This window comes from Poecilia reticulata, linkage group LG14 (assembly GCF_000633615.1).
Source record: "Poecilia reticulata strain Guanapo linkage group LG14, Guppy_female_1.0+MT, whole genome shotgun sequence".
NCBI classification, from domain to species: domain Eukaryota; kingdom Metazoa; phylum Chordata; class Actinopteri; order Cyprinodontiformes; family Poeciliidae; genus Poecilia; species Poecilia reticulata.
The window spans coordinates 10,967,875-10,992,517 of record NC_024344.1 but is presented as its reverse complement, the minus strand read 5'-3'; the positions used below and the strand labels follow the sequence as shown (position 1 = coordinate 10,992,517).

General features: G+C 40.1%; 2 protein-coding genes across 3 annotated transcripts; one reads left to right on the top strand and one right to left on the bottom strand.

The window, feature by feature from the left end:
* The first annotated feature begins 1,960 nt into the window (after positions 1–1,960).
* LOC103475826 (U2 snRNP-associated SURP motif-containing protein) lies at positions 1,961–13,861 on the top strand. 2 transcript variants are annotated; one of them, XM_008427737.2, is made up of 24 exons: positions 1,961–2,131; positions 4,201–4,285; positions 4,466–4,577; positions 4,863–4,972; positions 5,091–5,158; positions 5,260–5,369; positions 6,051–6,115; positions 6,199–6,364; positions 6,452–6,651; positions 8,479–8,522; positions 9,760–9,864; positions 9,957–10,023; positions 10,115–10,284; positions 10,361–10,523; positions 10,775–10,854; positions 10,942–11,029; positions 11,101–11,229; positions 11,338–11,527; positions 11,616–11,681; positions 11,748–11,811; positions 11,895–12,027; positions 12,252–12,362; positions 12,775–12,941; positions 13,026–13,861. In XM_008427737.2, exons 2-24 carry the CDS (start codon positions 4,208–4,210, stop codon positions 13,144–13,146), a joined length of 2,607 nt encoding a protein of 868 aa, XP_008425959.1. In that variant the 5' UTR covers positions 1,961–2,131; positions 4,201–4,207; the 3' UTR covers positions 13,147–13,861. The 2 variants fall into 2 exon arrangements, with proteins under 2 accessions (XP_008425959.1, XP_008425961.1); XM_008427739.2 differs by lacking the exons at positions 1,961–2,131; positions 4,201–4,285; positions 4,466–4,577; positions 4,863–4,972; positions 5,091–5,158 and adding an exon at positions 5,653–5,974 and having other exon boundaries at positions 5,278–5,369.
* wdr44 (WD repeat domain 44) lies at positions 13,399–24,422 on the bottom strand. Its single transcript, XM_008427740.2, has 20 exons — positions 23,886–24,422; positions 22,819–22,852; positions 22,018–22,098; positions 21,282–21,897; positions 20,045–20,193; positions 19,818–19,913; positions 18,561–18,697; positions 18,389–18,472; positions 18,154–18,260; positions 17,602–17,753; positions 17,389–17,527; positions 17,223–17,287; positions 16,999–17,115; positions 16,793–16,915; positions 15,618–15,809; positions 15,422–15,523; positions 15,222–15,337; positions 14,377–14,504; positions 14,152–14,286; positions 13,399–14,067 (listed from the first exon to the last, which is right to left on the bottom strand). Exons 1-20 carry the CDS (start codon positions 23,954–23,956, stop codon positions 13,979–13,981), a joined length of 2,733 nt encoding a protein of 910 aa, XP_008425962.1. The 5' UTR covers positions 23,957–24,422; the 3' UTR covers positions 13,399–13,978.
* Between the last annotated feature and the right edge of the window lie 221 nt (positions 24,423–24,643).

The window sequence follows — 24,643 nt, the reverse complement described above, 5'->3', positions numbered from 1 at the left end:
AATAGAACCAGTTTAAAATATAAAATGAATTATTATATGCCAGACATGGAAAACTGGGATGCACTCCGTGCCATGATGTTCAGGATTTAGGTCTCATGGCATCTCAAGGTGTCAACATTGCAGCCAGTGGGCTGAGGGAGGAAATACAGCTTGTAGCAATTCAAGTTACCCAGCTTTTATTTATATATATATATATATATATTATTTGTATTTATTAAAAAACAGAGAAGACAATTGATTATTTTCTTTTATCTCCAAATTATCCATCATGTTGGCCTGTTCCAACAAAAATACATTTTTTTTTTTTTTTCAAGTTTATTTGATAGGGACAGACACACATTTACATAGACAAACTGAATAAAACAGCAGTCCCATGTTAGCATCATGGTGCAATAGCAACAGCTAATTCGCAGCACTTGTCCCCAATCAATTTAAATTTGATTTTCTAATGTGAAAAGATGAAGGTTGCAGCTCAAACCAGCATTAAATTACCCGTTAGTGTGAAGCTTTGAAGTTTTCCGCTCACAGAGATCTGTATCTAAAAAACTAATGGAAAGTTGTGAGAAAGGAAAAAATGTGGAAAAAGTAGCAAGAAGCCACAGGTGTAACCTAAGCCTTGAGAGGTTTTTGAAGAAAAGTCAAATCAAGACATTCAAAGGGAGAGATTCAAAGATGTACCCTATAGCTGGACAAACACAAATCAAGTAGAGGGATTATGTATGACTTCTTGAAAGACAACACATTGGGATCACCCAGAATGATCTGAGTGTTGCTGTAGAAAGTAAAGTTTTTCTCCGGGAACTTTTATCTTTGCTACCTAATCTCACAGGCGGTGGGAAGGTTAACGGCTTTAGATATTTTAATGTGCTTCCAGTTAATGATGTGCTGCCAAAACTTACAAAACTTATTCTACTTTACAAATTTGGAGCATTGGAGACAAATAAAAGGGTTGCGCTGCAGTGAATGTTTACAAAAGACAGGTGTACCCTTTAGGTCACATGGACCCAGGAACTATAAAAAGGTTGAGAAAATGAGAGATAATCTATTAAATTGACTGAGGAGAATGAAGATGGAAACTAAAGAGTATACAAATTTTTTGTGCATTTGTTAGACATCTGCTTTTTATAAATTTTTTTAGGATTATTTTGCCTCTACTGGAGTTTATTTGAAAGTGGGTGGTGAGAGAAGGGGGTAGATATTTAGCAAATGGTCACTGCTTTGCCCATGTGCTGCCGCCACCCCCCCCTGCTGCTTGTTATTTTTAAACATTCTATATAATTGTTGTGTATTTTTGTCCATGTGCTTAAAAAGTGAGCTATTATTGTCACATGTTAATTTTCTATGCGGCAGAAAAGTAATTTTTAGGGACGCACCGATGTAAAAATTTGGGCCGATATCAATAGCCAATATTAATACTGCTGCTATGCCAGCATGTATCAGTATCTGTATTTATATTTGCCTACAATTTTGTAGAAGTGTAGAACCAGAATCCTGCTCTGCATTGAATAAATACCACATGGCCAACACCCTCCCCATCCTGAAAAACATACACAAATGGCAACAAGATGGATATAAACATATTGAACCAGATATACTTATCAGAAATGGTAAAAAAAAAAAAAAAAAAAGCCAAACATCGGTTGATACTGTTGTTGATATCAATATGCATCATTCCTAATAATTATTTCCATTAGACTTAAAAGTCATTATAGTACTTGTGAAAGCCGATCTGAAGTTTGTTAATTTACTATTCCTTCTATAGAGAAGGCACATTTTAACTTTGTTAAGATCAAGAGTCATCAGAGTATGATTGAATTGAAGTGTTTCAGGTCTGAGTCAAGTGTCCTCGTTTTTGTAAATCAAAATAAGATGTACTTTTAAACATCTGTAAAAAAAAAAAAAAAAAAAAAAGCCAGTCATTTTTTACAGCAATCTTTCCTCTCTAGCAGTGAGCCGTCACTGACGTTCAGACTGAGCAGGCGTCCTGCCCCCACTGAGGAGCTACACTCGGGTATCTTCTTGCATCTGAGTATCTGGCTGTGGCAGCAAAACCCCCCCAGCAAAAAACAAACATATGTCATAACCAAAATGGTGGAGCATTAGAAAAAGACCCACAGAGTTTCTGGCTGAGGTATGACTCTGTGTGCATGCGGCGGGTCTGAGTGTTTTTCCTTGGATGGTTAGTTGGAGCGTTGTGGCGTTACAGCAGGGGGACGGTTGAATGTTAGCTAGCAAGCAGGGATGTGTTTGTTTCTGTAGGACACCCCCTAGTTAGAAGATGGGAACGATTAGCACCACTGCATGTTTGTGTTAAGGCAGCTGTGTTATTTGATTGAAAAATGTACATTCTGTGCAGCATTGGTCGTGAAAAGCTACGGTTAGCTTCATATTTCAGCAGTCAAAGAGCTGGTGGCTAAGCTAAACATTAGCTTAGTGAAATTATGGCTTTCAAGCTGACCAGGCCGATTAAAACTGTTTATTTTTTATAGAAATGGTCTAAAATACGTATGTTTCACAGGAAATGTACTCAGTTAGGATATGTATGCATTATAAATTTTTAAAAATCTACATTAGTTTTTAAAAGCTCTCCTGAAATTTGTTACATGTCCAAATGTGATGTTTTCAGTTAGCAGAGAACAGATTTGGGCTTTGAATGCATCTTATAATGTGTAGTTATTGTTTTAGGATCTCATAGAAGTCCACCCATTTGTTTTAAGATACATTATTACACCCTGACCCAGACAAGGCTGCACTAAACCTATCTATATTCACATCCTGAACATGGTATTGATACATATAGAGATATATTATTCAATGGGTCAGAGATCAGATCAGCTAGTTTCTCCATCAATCAGCAGAGGACAAACAAAAAAGTCTGATTTATTTAAAACTATTACCTCTTTAAAAGAAACAGCAACACATTGTTTCCCTGTATGTCCTATATATATACTTTTGCTTCACCAGAATCATGTTATGGTCTATGTTGAGGTTTTTAGATGTTAGTAACAGATTTAAACTGAGATAGGCTATGCATGGGCCAGTGTAAGATTATCTTAGTATGTCAACCTTGGGCAAAAATACCACAGTTTTACAGTATCACTGTATTTAGAACAAAAAAATAAATAAAAATGTGGAATAGATCTAATTGCTTAAACAGGAAAATAACCAAAATTTTATGGGAAATGGGAAAATTTAGGAAATTTTCCCATTTCCTAAAATGCCCCTCAAAACATTGATTTTTACAACATAATATTGCCAATAATATTATACAAAGACTTCATCAAGATTACAAACAATAACTACTGACTGATAAATTAGTTTACTTTTAGCTTCCAAGTGTTTCTAATGTATTTTCTAAGGTTATACAAGTATAACAAGCTGATATCAGGTTAAGTAGTTGGGCTATCTGCTCATGGAGTCAACCTCCAGTTGTCTCCTTAACATAAAAGCCCTTGTAGCTTCCCAACTATAATTTCAAACAGTGTTAAATTAATAAGAGGGATGGATCACACTCATTTAATTTCCAATCCAATAACCTTTTGTCTTTCATGACTGAATTTTTTTTTTCTTAAAAAAATTAAAATTAAAGTATATTAACCTTTTTTCAGCCAGTTGGCTAGCGGTGCTTAGCACCATATTGGAGGAGGGTCAGTGCATTTTAGCAGTGTTGAATGAATAAAATCTTTTTATACAATAAAACCTGCAAGCAGCTGTGGAGCCGCCTTTCAAGGTCAAATACAGTCACGTGTCTACACACAGCACATTCACATACTTTCACACAACGGCCTTTTATCTGTAACAGATACAGAAATTGAACAATCTTCTCACTCCCATCTCCAAGGAAATAGAACTTAGGTGACGCAAAACATCGCATAACCACAGGGCGTGTTCTTCGATCATAAGCAACGAACCTTTCCGTTTCGATCAGACGCTGTATAGATTCGGTCACATTCACTCCTTGTCTGTAATGGTAAGCGTCTCCTCGTTTTTAGTGCAAAAAAAAAAAAAAAGAATAAAACACGTAAAGTCTTGAGTGCATCTAGTTGGCTGATTTTCTGCTCCGTGTGTCAGTACATTTTTGATTCATTGGAGACGACTCCTAGTCTTATCACAGCCCATGTGTTTGCTGGAATAATTCACCAGTATTTTACTGCTGGTTGTTTTTAGCTCAATGTTTTCAGTTTTATTTATGTCCTGCAGGTTAAGCATGGCGGACAGAAAAAGAAAACCAGCCGCTTCCATCAAACCGATCACAAAGAAAGAGAAAGTAGAGCTAAAGAAAAAGGTATGCTTGCATTAGCATCTGTACTGTCTCTTAATGTGTTTTACTTGAAGATAACAGTCATGCCCATGTGTATCAGTTGCAGACCAATTGGTTACTGTTAAGCTTTGTTTCTTTGGAAACTGTAAGAAGAGGTAAATTAGACATGAGTTTGTGTTTTTATCTGTCTGCGTGATGCTGCAGGAGGAAGAGAAAGCTGCTGAAGTTTTCGAAGAATTTGTTGCATCTTTTGAAACCAGTGAAAAAAGCAAAGGGAAGACTTTTGTACGTGGGGGAATCGTAAATGCGACTAGAGGCGAGTATGGACTTTTCAGGGATGTTTGGCCTCTGATTGGAGACTTCAGATGATACTTCCTTCTTTTCAGTGTCTGGTGTAATGCACGTGTTCATTGTTTCTGTTAAATAATACGGACCATTAATGGAAGTGTTAAGTGTTAAACTGTTTAGGATCTAAAGTTTAATCTTCTCGTTACTTGGAACTGACAATGTAGGACTGCGTCATGTTTACTGCCATTTGTACCTTCATATGTTTTGTCTAAGAATATAAAAGTTGGTGTTTGGTGGGTTATACTTCCTGCAGAGGAGGAAGAAGCAGAGATCAAGAAAAGTAAGCTGTACCGACCCGCCACCAAGTTTGTCCCTGTGTCTCAACATGCCTCACCAACGTCCTCGTCTGACAGCAAAAAGTCTGTAAGTTTGTACTCTTCACATCTTTGCTGTGTCGTAGTTTCAATTCATTTTCAAGTCTTCAGAAAGTGTACCATAAGGCAGCACTAAACGCTGTGTTCGCTGCCTGTCTGATGAACAGGCTTTCAAGAAGAAGTCAGAAGAAAAGAAGAAGAGCAACCTCGAACTTTTTAAAGAGGAACTTAAGCTGTAAGTCCGACACATTTTTTCCAGCTTTATGCCTAAGTGTCATATGAATAATACATTATGTGCACACACAAGCTTGTTGTTTTTGCATTGAACATTTTCAGCATACAGGAGGAACGCGAGGAAAGGCATAAAAGGAAGAAAAACGACTCTGAGGCTGGAGGAGAAGGAGGCGGATACGGAGATCTGGACGTTCCGTTATCGGGGCGATCAAGTGAGAGTTGTTTGTTTTTCAGGTCTGATTAAGTGTAGAAATGAAAATAAGAATGAGAAAAATCTTTGAATTTATTAATTCTTTACTCTATTGTTTAAATTGTGTCACCTTTTCCTCGAGTTTGACATTTTTCTTGTCCCATCTTACTTATGTCCTTCTTTTGTTCCTTCCTCTATTTATTCTTGTCCTTCCTTCAATACTTCCTTCCTCATCCCTCCATCCTGCCTTCCTTTTTTGTGTCTGATTTTTTTCCTTCATCCTCCTTTTCTTCCTCATCTCTTAGGCCTTGTGTCTTCTGTCTTGTTCTTTCCTTACTTGAGGCCTTCATTTTCATCTCTTGCTTCTTTCTATACCACCTTGTCTCCTTCTGTCATTCATTCCTTTCTTGTTTAATCTCTTTTTTTATGTCCCCTCTTTAGATTGTCTCTTTCTTTCAATTACTTTCTTGCCTGCTTGCTTTCCTTCATCCTGTCCTGTCATGTCAGTGTCTTGTTTTGCAGAGTCTACGTGCAAGTCCCGTTGTAGAAGCAGCCGACGTAAAGTCACTGTGAACTTTTAATTACTTATAGTTTAAATGCACATAAAGGACAGAAGACTGTAAAAAAGCTGAGTCTGGAAATGTTAGATGAGAAAAATGCAGGAGCAGTTTTTATTAAATGCCCCCTCCGTTCTGCCCCACAGTGCTGTACGACGACCTGACGGCCCCGGTCACCACTAACCTCTACATTAACTGCATTAGCCCCAAGGTAGCAGGAGTGCACTCAGTTTTACTGGATTTAATGSWTTTACATGTGCATCTCTCACCTCTGYGTGTTTTTTTTCTGCTCAGATGAACGAAGACCTACTCTGCAGAGAGTTTTGTAAATATGGCCCCTTGGCCAGCGTGAAGATCATGTGGCCCCGAACGGACGAGGAGCGCTGCAGGACTTCGAACAGAGCCTTTGTGGCGTTCATGACTCGGAAAGATGCAGAGAGAGCCATGGCTGCTCTAGACGGTGAAGTGGACCTTCGAACTTGGTCCCAATTTATCGAACTTTCATCCTTTTTGTTAATCTCTGACAGCAATGTGTTTGGAATCACAGGTAAAGTGATTATGGGCTTTGAAATGAAGCTCGGATGGGGCAAACCAGCCCGCATCCCACCTCAGCCTCTGTACACACCAGCTGGGGTGAGGGTGGCACCTCCTCCCCCATCTGGTCTCCCTTTCAACGCTCAGCCCAGGGATCGCTTCCGCAACGACTTCACAAAGCCGCTGGGCTCGTCCAAAGCAGAGCTGGACAAGGTAAAACCTCCTCGTCCGGCTGATGGTGTCAAGCTGAAAATGCGTTGATCAAGATAATGTTGTGGATTAGGACCTGAGGAAAGCATTCGCACTCTTTGAACCTTTTCACATTTTGTTACATAATGGCCACAAGCTTGGAGATGTTTGCATCTCTGTGTGTAAGCGACAGAGACGGCGCTTTAATCTCCACAACTTCCTCCATTTTTTTTTCTCTAATGTTCTTTAACAAAACCTCTGAGACCTTCATAGATCAGCTGGGTTCATASTGATATTAAATTACACGTAACTGGACTCTATTTAGCAATAAAAAGCAGTTGGTTGCACTGTATTTCATAACRAGATTTCTAAAAGGCAGCTGAGTAGAAATGAATACTACAGTATCTTCAATCCCATTGAAGATACTGTAGTATTCATTTCTACTCAGCTCCAAATCTGTGCAAAACACAATTTCACTATTGCGGCATTTGCTTTAAATAACATTTAAAATCACACGAGAATACATTTGTTTTTGCGATGTTGTTAAAAAACATGCTGCACCATCATCATCATCATCCTTCTACCCCTTCCTGTCGTCTTCTTTGTTGTCGATCACTTAACTCATGTGATGCGAGATGCAGTTTTGCAAAATATACACATTTTGATACAACTGCAAGTTTTCCTCCAGAAAACTTGGCAGTCATTTATCCATTTATTTAGTTTTTGAGTTAAAAAATRGTTAAAGTTGAAAATATGACTTGATAATTATGTGTTTTTGTAATACTAATACCTAAACATGAACTATAAAGTCTTAAAAACATTTAAAAAAMMCATAAATAAATAAACCATGCTAAGCCTGGTGGGGGCACAAGTAAAGCCAGGTGGCCCGCCAGGCTTATAATACAGTGGGGGAAATTATTTRGCAAAAAATCAGGGTTTTTTTTCAAAATTGGTGTGCTTCCATTAAGCAAATAAATTTTCGGAATTCCAATTTGTGCAAAATGTGAAACAGTCTGTYACATTTTTATTTATAAAACCTTTCACRGTTCTTGAGTACTTAATGTTGATTTTTATGTTAAAATCCCTACGAGTCAGATTTATTTGTGTAACACATTTCAGCAACAAGGCAATTCAAAGTGCTTTACATGAAATATAAAAAACACAATACAGTAACCAATTCTGAAACGAGCAATAAACATTTCATTTTGTCAAACGCCGTCATCAAGAATCAAGAATAATTAACATCAAATATACCGATAAATGTTCCAGTTATTATTCATCAGAGGCAACTCTAAACAGGCGGTTTTTTAGCTTCGATTTAAACTMAGTAAAATACTAATTTGTGGTCATAACTGACTAAACGTGTGAAGGTTTAAGGCGTCTGAATACTTTAGCAAGGTTTTGTAGATGAGTGTGAAAAAAAAGGGTGACAGTTTGTTCGTAGATCTCTGCATGAAGGTTGAAAATTTGGCCTTCATGATCATTTCAGTCAAGTTGTTTCAAATATTACCAGGCAGCTGATCCAAGAAAATTGATCATGAATTATTAAGTGATTTAAAAAAAGCATTCTGTTACTTGCTCATCTGTTCCTGCATTGCAGTTTTACAGGATGCAGGATCGTATTGAATTTCTCATGCCCTCTTTGGGCGCACGTCAGTAACTGAAGCTTTTAGTTTTGGGTTCCGTAACAGTTTTTCCCCCCCTACATGTTGAAGTTTTTACCATCCCTCCCCAGTTGTCTGATCGTGAATGCCTCCGTTGTTTTCTATGCTGTATGTATCCTGCAGTGTTTCATCTGTACAGGTACTCACTTTTTAATATCTTCACTATTTGGTTTGACTTCACAAACAGACTCTGTCCGAAGCCGTAGTCAAAGTGGTTATCCCAACCGAAAGGTACACACACTCTTCTTCCTACGACTGACCAGCTGTCATAGCATTAGTGTCATAGGACAGAGGCTGAGGTGCACTCATCTTGTAACCATCCATATTCAGTAGAAACTGCATTTATTGCACTTTGCACACTCACAAGTAAGTCACGTAGAAAGTGGGGAGTTAGTAAACGTGCAGATATACTCTTTAAGGGTCGGGGGGTTTCGCATGGGCTGGCTGAGACACTGCAGACCGATACAGCTGGAAGGCAGATAGCTTCAATGCTAACCCAGTCAGGATGTAATTAGCATTTAGCGCTAGCTTTCTAGTACAGTTCTGTAAATAATAGCACTTGCTCAAGGGTACAAGTAGGTGTAGATGATGCAGATCTAAATTTGCTTTAGTGATTGGGCTCCAACAATCTGCAGGAGCTACCCAGGAWATTTTACCTTTGAGTCGTTTCTCTATTTAACCGTTTCATATTTGATCATTGTGATCGTGTAACTTTTGTTAAAGAGCTGACTGTTATTTCATTGAAATGCCCAAATATAGCCATCCCTGCAATTAGAATCTGCTAAGGTTTAAATTAGTATCCTCCACAAAAACTGGCACTCCTGAAGAAGCCTTAATACAAGTAGTATAATCTCACACAGTAAAATGTAGGAAAATCGGCCTGTTAAAATAAATGTTAAATGAAATACATTTATTTCGTAGGTTAAGCTTGGATCTTTTTTATATTGTTATAGTTTATAAAGATCCAACCATGACCCGTTCTTAGTTTTCTGGTATCTAATTTTTATTATTTCATAATGCCATGCAGTTTTTCTACATTAAAGTTTGCTTTAGTTCATTTTATTTTATAGGAGTCGTTAGAAATGATGATTTTGTTGAAAAATTTGCTGGGAATATTTTTTTTCCCCCACTCAACAAATGTATTGATTTTGAAGGTTAGATTGATTTTATTGTATTTATTTGTTATTATTGTTCCGGAATATGTTACTGCGATAAAACACAAACAGGGTTTTACACATTTTTATCAGGGGTTCCTGCTATTAACGGCCCCAATAATAATGTGGGGATAAATGTTTGAGGTCGAGAACAGTTACTAGAGTTTCTTTAAGCCTAAATCAGAGCTAAAACAATACAGTAAGGCAGTTTTCATGGACCTGTAGTTTAGTAAGGAGGTGATTGGTGTCTTTATGTTGTGTTTGACTCTGGGTTTAGTGTGTATTCTTACTCATACAGCCATTTCTCCCCACAGGAATCTGTTATTCCTTATTCACAGGATGGTAGAGTTTGTGGTGCGTGAAGGCCCGTTATTCGAAGCCATGATAATGAACAAAGAAAAAAACAACCCAGATTACAGGTAGCTATGATAAACTGTCACAGAATCGTTCCATTAGAACAAAAATCAAAACAACACGAGGTTTATTTTTGAAACTCTTCTTTTTTTCCCAGGTTTCTTTTTGACAACAAAAGCCAAGATCACGTGTATTACCGTTGGAAACTGTTCTCCATCCTCCAGGTGAGTCTGCATGACTGAAATGTGTTTAGAAGTCTTTGGTTTTATATGAAATAACTTGCGTGGATTTAACGTCTCGCCCCGCGTCCCACAGGGCGAGTCCCCGACAAAGTGGAGGACGGCAGAGTTTCGGCTGTTCAGAGGCGGCTCCTTGTGGCGACCCCCCATCCTCAACAGCTACACTGAGAGGAGCGACGAGGGAGCGGAGGTCGAGGAGGCCGCGCCTCCCGAGGAGGAGGTGAAGAAGGGCCAGCTCAGAGCCGAGTACGTCTGAATCCGGGACGCACGACGGCTTCCGACTTGATCCGAGCTGAATGTGTCACGTTCCCACCCACTCCAGGCACCGACAGAGACTGGAGACTCTCGTGGAGGAGCTGACTCCCAGCAGGGAGGATATTGCAGGCGCCATGTTGTTCTGTCTGGACCGGGCAGATGCAGCAGAGGAAGTCGTGGGACACATTTCGGAGTCCTTTAGTTCGCTTCAAGTTCCCCTTCAGAAGAAGGCGAGTTCTGCTGTTCTACAGTATTCTCTCACATTTATCATGTTACAAACATAAGCAGAGATTAAGTTCAGTTGGTATTTTATGCAGAGAAGCAGAACATTGTAGAACGATGCTAGATTGGAGCATAACTATGAAATGGAAACATCCTGTCAGCTGCTTCTGATTGATTCAACAGGAGCCAYAACTGTAACTCCTTCCTGTCTACTGTAAAATATCTTCTCATCTTTTTGTTTTGTCATCAATCCCCACAGATTTCTAGATTATATCTCGTGTCGGACATCTTGCACAACTCGTGTGCCAAAGTGGCTGGGGCGTCATATTATCGGAAATAGTAAGAGGCCGTCTTTGAATTCACTTTTAGAGCATCCGTGTCTTTATTTGTGGAAAATCTAATGGGCTTTAAAATAATTCTCTGCAGTTTTGAAAGCAAGCTACCACAGATATTTGAGCATCTACATGCTGCACATAAAAACATTCAAGCCAGACTGCAGGCTGAGCAGTTTAAGGTAACATAAATCATTTGCTTCACCCAAAATAGAATAGAATGGAAAGCTGAAACGTTTTAACGTCTCCACAGCAAAAGGCCATGAATTGTTTTAGAGCGTGGGAAGACTGGGCCATATATCCCCAGCCTTATCTAATCCAGCTTCAGAACATCTTTTTGGGCTTCGCCAAAGCAGGAGAGGAAGAGACTGAGACGCCGGAGGTGAGCTTATCTCCTCACTGCAGAGGCGGCTGCTGCTTTGTGTCACCTCACCGGCCGGAGATGTTGACAAATACAATTGGACAAAGTGAGTTTTGTGTCTTTTTGGAGGTGGCATCTGGTGAGATTGATGGTGCGCCATTGGACAGAAGGCTTATAGACGGGCTCCCGATTGGGAAAACTCCGGCAGACGACATAGACGGCTGTCCCATGGGCTGGGACCCCCTGGACGGAGTCCCCGTTGATGACATCGATGGTGTACCCCTAAACGCTCCTATTGATGACATTGATGGAGTTCCCTGTGAGTCCACCGTTTAATGTCTATACAACTCCCTAGCATAAGAATTGTTACTCTGTCTGCTGCTTATCGAGGTTTGTTTTGTCCTCAGTGGACGAAAGCAACCTTCCGCTCTCCAGAGTGCCTTTGTCTAAATGGGAGAAGATCGGTGACACTGGTAAGACGTAGCTGGACGCTCCTGTGACTGGTTTGACCCTGAATGGTTCCGCTTCTTTTTTTTCAGTCCAAACCGACTCCAAGTGGGATACTTTAGGGGAGCAGGATGATAAAAAGAAGGTTCACATTAGGTAAGGCCGAGTATCATCAAAAGAATTTCATTTATCTGGTAGGAAAGGAACGTTTTAGTAACTTTAACTTTATCTGGCTCCAGCTGCAACTCACAGGACGAAGACGAGGACTCGGAGAGCGACAGCAGCGCCGACTCCTGCAGGTCGCCCAGCTATGAGGGGGCAGTTTTCCCCCATATGTCTGAGAGTAAAAGAAAAAGGCTGAGGGAGGTGGAAGTAAGTGTTTGCTCCATCATTTATCATAAACTGGCCTAGAGATTATCTCAGTTTTAGTCATTGTACACAAATTACTTTTAATAAATGTGTCCAATTTTCTATTTGTGAAAGAAACACAAATAGATGTGTTTGGAGAGACGCATGCAACATCTTTTAGGTAGAAAGTTTTGTTTGAAATAGGATTTTGTTTAAACAGTGAAACTGACCCAATGTTTCTGAAACAGGTAAAGGTTATGAAGCTCCAAGATGAGTTGGAGTCTGGAAAGAGGCAGAAGAAGTCTGGGATGAGCATACAGCAACAAGTGGAGAACTACAGGAAGAAGCTGCTGCAGAAGGTGAGCAGCTCCTCTTGGGATAAATGATTTCATAAGAACACGTTTAGATTGCTATCGCTATCGTCAATACCTTGTATAATTTACCATAAGAAACCAAATCAAAGTGTTCTTCAATACGAAACTGGGGAGCATCTTCAGAGTTAKGATTAGCTTATTGCAAAATGTCAGATTTTCAGCTATGTGCGCCATCTACTGGATGAAACATGAACCTACACCCTTTTACTCTCACGCTACATGGGAATGCAGTGCTAAAGTACTCATACAGCCACCAATTTCATTGTATTTTGTGTATTTGTTCAACTTTTGTTCAAATTGTCTGCTAATGAAATGGTTCATTTTGTGAAAAATCTGCAAACGAAGTTCGAGATCTTTGAGGTTGGGTCAGTTAAAATGTTTACACTACCGGCTCTAGGAGTTTCACAAAGGCGAAGAAAAGACMGAGAGGTCGAAGTCTAAAGACGGGCAGAGGGAAGAAAGGAGACACAAGGAGAGGAGCAAAAAAAACGAGGACGGAGACAGAAGGCTGAGCAGTAAACTTGGAGAAAAGCCGAGGAAATCAAGGAGCATCTCTCCATCAAGGTAAAATAGAAATTTAAAGAAAAAAACAACCTCTTATTCCGTATAAATGAGCTCAGGATCATTTATTCTGTGCTCATTTTGCAGAACAAAGTCTCCCAAATGGTCCAGACGTTCCCGATCGCCATCTCCAGACCAGAAGGTCAGCAAATCCAAGTCCCGGTCCCCRCACCGCTCCCACAAGAAGGCAAAGAAGAGCAAACACTAACCGGATTCAGGACTCCGACTTCCGTCTCTTCTCTCGGCTCCACATTCAACAACCCACACGAGACTCAGCACCTTTTTTCTATTGTGAAGTTTCACCACTGTGTACCTACTTAGATATATTTTGTTTTTAAAATGACATGTTGCTGCAAAGCGCCAACACTAAATAAATCACCGTTGGTGACGAACGTTCCTGTGGAAGACGTTTCCTGAACTCGACGGGGTTTTTGAAAAAGATTGCCAGGGAGAGTTTGTGTTTGTGCAGATTTTTTTTTTATTGAGGAAATTCCATCATTTTGTTTACAAAAGCTGTAGGTTTACAGTGCTGTCATGAAATGTGCTTCTGTTGACCAGGGGATTTATCAAAAGTAATCKGTGTTTTTCTGAAATTTTTACTACACTCAACTTTAATCATTAGTAACGTCAAACACACTGAAACRACTTATTTTAATAGGAAACTTCCAGGAATTTGTTATTTTAATCCAACTTGACATTTCACCTGAAAGACTTTGACCGTTTTGCTTTTGAAATTTGTCTGACCTGGAAACCAAGGAAACAAGGAAGGTGCTCATAGCTACTGAAAATAGATTTTTATGTTCTCTACAGTAATTCTTGGCCACACAGTTATAAACATACACGTCTGAGCCAAGTTGGTTTCTGCTCAACTTTCCTGGATCTCTAGATGCCAAACCGTTTCACAGTCACCTGGTACGAAAGATTAAAAAAAAAAAAAAAAAAGACAAGGAACCCCCACCTTGCCCACTTTGTACAGTCTCTCTCTGTCGTCGTCCGTCTTTAGGACTAATCTCTGCTGAACAGGCTTGCTTGTGAAGTGCTCAGTACTTTTTGACGTTGATAAAAACTTTAATTGCTCCCGTGAAGTCAGCAGAGAGCAGAACCTCCGTGTGATCGGTTTTCAGGGCTCCTGGGGGGGRAAAAAAGGCAACAATAAGCAGCACTGAAATGCAATTCCTCGCTCTGAGAAAATCAGATACGGGACGAAACGGACCTGATGGTATCGTCTCTGAGTCGGTGGAGTCCAGGCTCTTGCGGTCCGCTTCCGGTTTCTCTGCGAGTGTTTCTTGAGGAACAATAAGATCTGGATGGGGGGCAAATACAGCGGAGGTGACCACTGCGTTGTGTGCTGCAAGACAAAAACAAAACAAAAAAAAAACACCTCAGAGTTAAGATTAATACATAAATAAATGTATTTTGTGGGCAACACAGTAGCTACCTTTAATTCCTTCCCAGAAGTCATTGCGGTCTCGCCGTACAGAYGTGAATTTGCTCAAATCGTGGTAAGTGCTCCAGATGTAAACGTATTTATCCTCTGAGCCGCTGACGATGAAGAAGTAGTCATGGCTGGAGGAAGGCATGAACAGTTTCACGATTAGTTTTCGATTGAAATTCCTTTGGAGACAACTTGACAGGCCAGCAGRGGGCACCAAAGAGCTGCAAAGATGGCTCGCATGTTTGGTCAGGCTGATATTTAACATCTGACATAAGATTTTTTTAAAGAGTTCAGGCTTTACATACAGAAGCTCCAAGAACAACGGAGGGAAATAACGTGAAATTAAAAAAATGAAGGAAGTTGAGAAAGAAGGACGAAAGAATAATGGGAGAAAAATGAGAATTTTAAGATGGGAAGAAGAAAATGAAGGCAAGAAATGAATATAAAAGAAAAGAAGAAACTTGAACAAAAAGGTGGAAGGAAAGTAGCAAATATAGGAAAAGGGGAATAAAAGGAAAGGAATTGGATGATAAAATAGAAAGAGAAACAAAAAAAAAGTTGGMTGACAACTTGGAGACATTTAGACAATAGAAAAGGAAATAAAGTCAAGAAATAAACTTTAGCCTTCCTCCAATTTCTTTTTCTACACTTCCCCGYACCTTGAAATCTAATCCTAAATTATTCCAGGCTGCGTTGTGTAGCAATCATAATAATAAAAATTAGATTTTTTTTTTTTTTTTTTAATTAAGAAGACCAGAAAGCAATTTTTAACCCACTTTTCTCTCTATGAATGCAGAAGCAGCACAGATTCACGATTTAGTGTTGAGCGTGACGGGAACGTTTCTCACCTGAAGCTGGCTTTAATCTGGCTGCTGCTGTTGACGTAACCCTTGTACTTCATGGACAGAGACAAGTCCCTCAGGTCATAAAGGCGAATGCGGGAATCATTTGAGGTAACCAAAATCTGCCGGAGCGGACAGAGTTGGAGACGTAACCACCCTCACTGSAGCAACGTTAACAAGCGTTCACAGAGGAAGGGGGCCGTTACCTTGTTCTCTCCAGGCAGAGGCTCGATGCCGGTAATTTTGCGGCCCACTTTGTTCCTCCCTCTGGTTGATCTCACGTGGATTTGCGTGTGGTATTTCAGTCGCTGTTGGGTAACAAAGGAAACCCACATCAGACTCTGAATTTGCATAAGGACCGTTGCGATTAAACTGATCTTGGGGATAAAAGCAGCGGGATGCCTCCGTGTCGTAGAAGATGCAGCGTCCGTCGTAGGTGCCGATGACGGCGTATTTTCCGTTTTGGCAGAAGTTGGCGGCGGTGATGAGTCGTGTTTGACCGTCCACCTCGTTCCACAAAGCCACCTTCTTGTCTGGAATGTTCCAAAGTCGCAGTTTGCCGTCCAGAGAGCCACTTAAAAAGTATCTGTCATCCTACAAACAAAGAAGAAAAACTGCTCAACACAGAACCGTTGAATTTATTCACGGTTCCTAATATTTCATACACGATCAAACTTATGCACATCCCTATTAATATTTCGTTAAATGTCCTTTTGCAAGTTGAGCCACAYGCTTTTTGTAACCATCAACAATTTCTGTGGTTCACTTCTGACTGAACACTTGACCTCAGTGTTTGGCAGAAATTGTAGCACTAAATTAAGAAGRAACAGTCCATAAATACTTGGGAGATTTAAGGTAAGATAGGGTGATTTTATTTATATATCACATTTTCAGTAGCAAGGCAATTCAAAGTGCTTTACATGAATTAAAAAGAAATACAAACAAAAAAACAAACCAAAGGAAAGGAAAAAAGAGGAAAGAGAGCAAAGGAAAACTAATCTAAGGTAAGAGCCCTTCCAGTCTGCTTCATCTAATMTAAAATCATGACACTGTGGGAACAACCCATTTGATTTCAGGAGACGTTGAAGAGTTTGTAGATTTTCCACCAGTGCTTTGTAGTTGGTACTGTTGCCAATCTACTTATGTTTTAAAGATTCACTTCGACTCATCCAAACATTCTCACAAAATCTCTGTTCTGTTCTTCTACCACAACACAGCTGCAAATTTCAGCTGGGATTTACGCTGAGGTCTCAGTTCTACTGAGAACAAATAGCGAATGTTAAAAAGTCTTTCTGAGTCTGGAAACAAATATCCAGTGAGGATTATGCTTATTGGTTGCTATAGTACACCTAAACAGGTGTAGCGGCATTGAAAGGAAACATCTGTGCAGACCCCACACATGCTGAACACAAACCAATGATCATTAAAATGTGGTTAAAAGTCATTGATTTCTGTGGATTAGACAATGTTCTTGTTGTTAGCTGCTCTCTGATGAAAACTTAATGACATTCATGAACTTCTAACTAGCACAGCACAAACGATTTGTGCCAAGACAAACAGGCGGCGACCCGACTTACCCTGGGGTGGAAAGCGATGGCTGTGACAAAGTCAATGTGCTGAAAGCAGCAGAGGCACTCTCTCCTGGATATGTGCCACAATCTAACCGTCTTATCCATGGAGGACGAGAGCAGGAAAAAGTTCTGCACAGACCACAGAGTGAGTCAAACGTAAAAACACAAATGTGTGTGAGGAGGGGGCAAAACGGTAACGGTACCGTTATTACCTTTGACCAGGACAGGTCCAACAGGTCGGCTGTGTGACCCTTGTACTTGCAGAAGGGGACTTGGCGGAAAGGGGCATTTCTGTCTTCGGTGTCTGGGTCCTCTGGGGCAGAGCTTGCCTAAACAGTAGATAAGTCGTTTAGGAAAATGTTCATGTAGAACGCTGCTCTATATCTGCCATCAACACAAGCTGTTGGTGAACCAGAGCAGACGTTGCTGCACTCACCCCTGGATCTGTGTCAGATTTAGACGAGCACAAGCTTTCCTGAGAAGGAGAAGGAGAAACTCGACCTGGAGGACCAAAAACACCTGGCATGAACTCCGGAATCGGTCGTTTTGCTGCATGTTCGTTCACCAAAGAGCGCAACAATCCACATTACTATGGTGCATACCTTCAGTGTTGTACTTTAATCTCATATTATTGAAGTAGTCAAAGGCGGTCTTCAGGACCCAGATGCGAACAATGTTATCCTGGCCTGCAGTCGCCAGAAGTCTCCCGCAATGAGAAAACTTCATCGTCCAAACGGCTCCCTTCAGAGTGAGACGGACGGTTAAAAAAAAAAACGCCAACGACGATCACCGATTTAGGAATGATTTAGTCTTACCGTGTGTTCTCCGCTCAGATCCTGCACAACCTTAATCTGGTCAAAGTCGAAGGGCCCCTTGAAGCTGTGAGCTGCCTTGAACTTGGCCGGTCTGGTGTAGGGCATACCCTCGTCGTCACTGGAGGAAGGATCATCGGGATCCGTGTGGAACACTGAAGAGCAAAGCAGAACTCAGATTATTAAAACAGTACGAGATCATGTAAACACAAATCTTACTTTTAAAATCATCTAGTCGTGAAAGTATGTTAGCTAGAGTGAGGAAATGCCTTTCAAAAGTATTGACTTAGTGAGGCTTAATAAATACACACATTACAGGTGTATCTTTGAGAAAATCCAACCCAAGTTTCCTTCTCCTTAGCAACGTTCACTACTCTGTCTTGGCCTATCACATGAAATCTCCATAAAACAGTTTAAAATTGACAAAACATATAAAAAGTAGAAGGCGTATGACTGGAGGCTCATAAATATCCCCATAGATTATGAAAGTTATTGTTAACTATCCATATTTTAAGATTGCTTGTTCACACATCGCTAATCATTTAGTTTCTGTACCTTCATCACGCACGCTTTTCACTTTATTGACGGCTTTCTCCCCATATTCCTCAGCGAGGTGCTTGGCTTTCTTCACAGATTTGCCCAGGAATTTTTTTAGCTGGGTCCTGGTTAAAAACAAAGACAAGTGGATTGCAATGTTTTAAATTAAATCACGGAATGTAAACAGAGCAGGAGAGAGAGTGAGAGAAAGCGAGGTGAGGGGTGCGGGGTGGAGGCAGATCGGCAACATTACGTTCTCTGCTTCAGTTTTCCTCCGTCCGTGTCCGTCAGCGGAGCCTGAGACTTTTCATCGTCGTCCGACTGTGCCACGTCGTTACTGAGGAGAAGGGGGGGGGGAAAAACAGCAGCTTCCTTTACGTATAGTTAAAATGAACTCAAATGTAATCGGTTGTAATTCGACTCACGTTATGTACTCCTTGGTCCTCCTCATGATGTGCAGAGTGAGAGGGTTGATCCCTGTGGGAAGTTTCTCCTCTGCTTGAATCAAGGGAATCTCCTCTCCAGTGTCCAAGTTCTTGATCATGACACTGGCCAGTATTTCCTGATTAAAATCACATAGAAATGGGTTTTAATGGCAGCGGAGACTCTGGCTGTGAATGCGGAGCTCTTGAAAAAAACACAAATATTCAGCATAAACCTATTAAATTCTTGCGGCGTGTAGCTGGAACTCCGCATTTGATTTGAACAGGAGTTTATAAGTAAATGATTTTAAATGATGCAGTGCTGACTGTGGTCGGTCACACATTAACTTAGTGAGAAACAGCCTGGATAAAGACCGCAGCAGCAGCACCATTTCCTCTTATCGCAGAGCGTCGGGTAGACAAAACCACACAGTTTGATAAGTGTGGGAAATCGAAAGTCACACTTTCAGAGCATCGACTGATTTCTTGTTTCTTCTTTTTCCAATGTGAGCGAGTCGAGAAAAAGAGCAGCAGCCAGTGAGAACTGAAGTGCTAGTTTGAAGAAACGGGAAGGTTAAGGTGAGAATACTAAATATTCCACGTGGTTTTTGACTAATATCCATATTTTCCCTGCTGAATATAAAGCATCTCCACAACATGATGCTGCCAAAACAGTTTTTCACAGACTGTGGGGATGACTGTGTGTTCAGAGTGATAGTTTTACATGTAGCTCTAAAGTTCCACTTGCAACTTCAACAGCAATTGGGCAAAATTGCAAATTAGACTTCTTAAGCTTTCTTTTAAAAATTTAGTCTTTATTCTTTATTTATTCTCATTCTTGCTACTCTTCAAAGTCAGATTAGTGGAGTACTACTAATGTACTGGATTCCCACAACTCCTCTGGGCTTTTCTCCTCCGGATCGGTCAGTTCAAGCAGACCAGTCAGTTGTATTTTCATTTAGAGGCAACAGTGTAAGGAGGTTAAAACACTCTTTTTTTTTTTTTTTTTTTTATAAAAATAAAAACCATGTATAATCTCACTTCCAATTCACAATTTTACACTACAAGGTGTCATCTTATCACAATAAAACCTCTGATAAAATTTGAAAAACTTCAAGGGGTAAATAAAAATCCTATTTACAAATATCAGTAAATAGGATTTACTTTTTTAATTATCGACACAACAAAAACGCATTAAAACCGGTGACACCTCACTTCACTACAAACGGTAACATAACACTAAAACAGAACGAGTCTCACCTCGTCTGTCAGTTCTCTGCCAGAGTTGGAACGCGGACGCTGAGGGCCGGGGGTTTGTCCTCCACTCTGGGATGAGGCTGGTTCATCCTCATTTTCCTAAAGATGAAACAAATGAATAAAAAAAACCACAACGCAATAKCGCATTAAAGAGATATACCTAATTTTGTGCAGCAAAAAATGAATAAATAAATAAATAAATAAAAGTCCTGATCTCCAGACTCACTGACCTGTGCCGTCACCACCTTGTCTCCACTCGTGGCGCTGGCCAGATCCAGGGAATGCTGCAGGTCTTTAGTTAGACACCTCACTGTGCTGGAGGGAGACATCAGGCCAGGCGGCTCCAGAGTATTGCTGCTAACCGAACTCACCATAGATACTGGGCAATCAGACAAAATAAAGTAAAAAATAACCCCACACGTTCTCAAAATCAATGTTAATTGTTTTAACGTTTATGACCTTTCACCTCTGTGGGGACGAGCTGCACAAAATGTACAGTTTTGTTCCAGTTATTGATGGTTGCCTGCATTTGGTTCCTGACTAGCTTTAGTACAATAAGCTGATCCTTAGTACCGTCTCTGCAAAATATAGGTTGAGCTAAGTATATACACATAGATAAGACTGTCACAATTAATTAATATATTAAATTAAAATAAGATCGATAATTTCCATTTTTATAATATTTTTCAAAGGGCAATTTAGTTTCCAGAGATTTCATAATCCATTTCATTAATGGTTTTGGTTGTGTGTGGTTTTTATTTGTTGTTTTTGGTTGTCGTGTTTTATTTTGAATATTTAAAATGTCTGTTGTTCTGTGGAGCGTTCTGTACAAAATTAAAGTTGAAAAGTTGAAAATGGTCTCAAAACGACATCATCGTTGGTCATTTTGAGATTTTCGGGGCCAGTTTATCGTCCAGCCAAGTTATTCTGGTAGGTTTACACATGGAAAAGTCTCAAAATCCCATCTAGGACAGCTACAGGTAGGTGCGAGAACTGAACAGAGCAAAGATGCGGAAACCGAATCAAAGGTGTGTCAGCAGAGTATTGATATCTGGGTATGAGCTCTTATGTAACTTAATTTTTTTCCCCTCATATTTTTCCAGCATAACAGATAATTCTCTGATGAATTATGTACCATTCTATTCACCGTGTTGCATTTGCTTATATCCTAAAAACCTGGAATTTTAACAGGCGTGTGTCGACTTTTGAGATCACTACAAAGTTATTAAAATCTGAGCTGGGGAGTAAGTGTGTGTCAGAATGTCACACTGTGACATGTTTGAAGAAATTAGAGCAATATTTACTGCTGTTCCGTTATTGATTTACTCGTGCTTTGACTTGTTCAAACAAACCAGGAGCGCAGTTTCAGACCTTTTGTCTGCAAAACACGTAAAACCGCTTCTACATCAACGACGAGTTCAAAGTTTTCACTTCTGTTTTTTGAAGAATCATCCAGTAGTTCCTCACCTTCCAGTCCACTTGGCCTCACACATTCCTGAGACATCCTGGAGGGTAAAGTGCGGCAAGACGGTGGCGGAGGCCTGGGCGGCGGACCCCCACCAGGAGGCGGCGGCCGCGTGGGAGGAGGCTTCTTTGTGCTGGCTACGATATCGGGTTCTACTGTGAATTGTCGGGGGGGCTTCAAGGGCCCCGGCGAGTCTGTTGGAACCGGCCTGTCTGTTAAGGGAACTTGGTCCAAGATGTCTGCCGGTCTCTGTTCCTTCTCCGCTTCCGCCACCAGAGCGGCGGCAGCGTCCGCCTGACTGTGAGCGATGGTGCTGGTGAGGTCCGGAGGCTGCACGCGCTCTCGCGACTCGGCCGATGGTCCAGGCAGAGTTGGGAGTTCGCCAGCGGCTAAGGAGATTTCTCCATTTGTCGTAACGCTTTCCTGTGGCTCCTCCGACCCCATGACAAGTTCAGGTGCGACGACCAGGACGGTCGTCTCCAGGGGAACGCCCCCAGCTTCCGACTCTTCCTTTGGCTCGGGTTTCACATCAACCTGCAGCTGATCCAACAACTCGACCACCTCGCAGACATCGATAGCGCATCCCTTTTGACTCTCCTCGATGATGCTATCGATGATCTAGGAACAAAAACAGAAACGGGACTTTATTCAAGAACGACTGCAAATACTAGCTCTCATGTCAAACTAAACTGCAACAGAAGAGTATGATTATTTTTTATTTTTTTAAGAAATGTATACCTGCAGAGAATCATCCTGCTGATTTTCCGATGAGGCAGAGGTCACATTTTCTGCTGGATTCACCAAACCCTCTGACGTCTCCTAATAAACAGAAATAAACAAATTTAGGCGTTAAAATAGCAAAGCCATTTTTTGTAATATTTCATTTTGAAAGCAACATTATTCTATATTTTAAATATATACATTTGTAGGTCTACTTATCAGGAATAAATAGTGATACCTTTGTTAGCAGTTTGAATATGGGCAAGGCTAAACAAACCCAAATTATCCATGTTTGCTTTATCCAGATATGGCAAGTTGGCTTCTTACAAAATACTTTACGCGATTGTATAGCTAGATATCTCCACTTTAGTCGAATTTGTGTAAAGGAATTTATTAACTTTACAACCTGTCTGCAAGAGCAATACCCGTTAAATCTTATTTTCGACTATATGGCAACACAAAGGCCTTTAAAGAGATTTAGCCTTTTGGTTCTCTGAGCGTTGCACAATTTGACCCCAGGATGAACATGTAGAAACATGAACTCCTGGGAAACTGGTAAAAGTATGGCCTCCAAAAGCTTCGGAAGCAACAGTTGCTTCTCTAGAATCATTGAGAATTTATCAAAAACATTTTTACTCAGTGCCAAAGCAACTAAAACTGTGAAATGTCCTACACTTTGAAATAATTACAAACTGTCAATAACACTCAGAAATCAGTCAAGTGCTTCAGATAAATAGCACTTGCGTTTTAGTGTTTATATCTTTGGAAAAAGCAGAGAAGTATTTGCTTCCGAAGAGTTTTGATTTAAAACAGACATACCTGAGGTGAAGGAATGACGAGCTTTGCAGGTGTCCTAAAATGATAGAGAGTTGAGGTAATAAGCGCAGCGAAGTGCCACAAAATGAAAAACATGTCAACTTGAAATATTAAACAGAACAGAAATTACCCAGACGTTTTGTATTCCTAACCAGGTTTCAGGGGGAAAACATATGAGAATAATTAAAATGGACTTAAAACTGATTACAATACACTGTGGTACTCCAAATTATCTTAAAAATTCTCTTGTGAATATTTATCATTTTATCAGTCTTGTGTACAGAAATACGAGTCTAAAATTAAAACTTTCCCATTGTGAACAAGTAAAATTCACTACACCAGTGCCACTGGTACAAAATAATCACATTCAATCATATTGTGAACAATCAATGAATGCAGCTTTTACTGAATAAGCTGTAGGAAAGTTGGCAGCAATGGTAATAATCCCAACATACAGTCAGTTTTTTTGCAACTTGCAGACATCATCACAGGACTCTTAGTTTGTTTTTTTAACCCGGTAAGATAAAGCATTTTTGCTCTTATCCAATAGGAATGTGCCTGGCCAAGTTTATTTGCCAAAATTGTTGGGCATTATGTTGAAGTTCAATGTGTGAATATGACTTCAAACCCTTCCGTCTGATATTTAGTAAACAGGATGGGAGAAAAAGATCAAGTTACAAGTGAACAAACCAACATCCTCCATGCCATGTTTAGTTGTTTAGTGTGTTTTATGTTTTTCTGGTTAATCCTGGCAGATGTCCTTTTGCTGTGTTTTGAACTGAAACAAGGAAATTTACACAGTAACCTTATCCTTCTGTTTGAGACCTATCCTATCATGTGACTCACTTGCTTAGCCTCTCCCTCTTCTAACATTTACCAACTGCTCAAATGAAGTACAGTACAACAAATTAAAACGTTAAGAAAACCAAACCGGCTAATCTTTTATTGAAACAGCTCATTTTAAAATAAAGCAACACGATTTGTACATTTGATTAACTAATATCAAGTGACAGATTATTTTTTTTAAATACCAGTTATGTGTAAAATTAAATTTCAAAAGGTTAGCTTACTCTTTTGGAGACAAGGTGACGTCCTCTGGAGCATCGTAGAATTCTTCGTTGTCACTTGTATCTGACGCCATGCTAACGCCAGTTTAGCTCATCAGCTAGTCCAACTAAGTCGTTAGACAGCTTTGTACACGCTTAACCTGGGACTTTTGGGGTGACGTACATATGCGTTATCTCTTTATGCACTGTCTTATCAAAATTAGCAATTGTGGCCGACGGTTCGGCGGAACAACCACTTTCCTGACTAACCTAACGCCATAATGTTAGTCTATGCTAACCAGCTGACAGGCTAACAAATGTATTCCGATGCTAACGTAGCCTTCTGCCTGTTTATAAATCTTTCTCAATCACAGCAAAGCGCCCACCATGAAATCTAAAGTTAGAAGACACTTTCCGGCTGCAGCACCACTCTTGGAGAGCTGTACAGCTGACGATGAGGCAAGGATCTACTTCACAAAGGAGCCGTTAACCTAAAACAACAATATTTTAACGGTGATTCCATGAAGTGTAAACGGGTGGGTCAATAGGCGGGGCGCAGCTGCTTCTACTCCCCTGTTATGACAGTTCGGTGTAGTTTAGAGACATTACTGCCCTCTACTGGGGTCATTAGCAACAGCAAGAGAGAACAGCTTGTCATCAGTAGAAATATAACAATAAAGACAGTAAAAATGTAAAAAGAAAATCTTATATTATATTATATTATATTATATTATATTATATTATATTATATTATATTATATTATATTATATTATATTATATT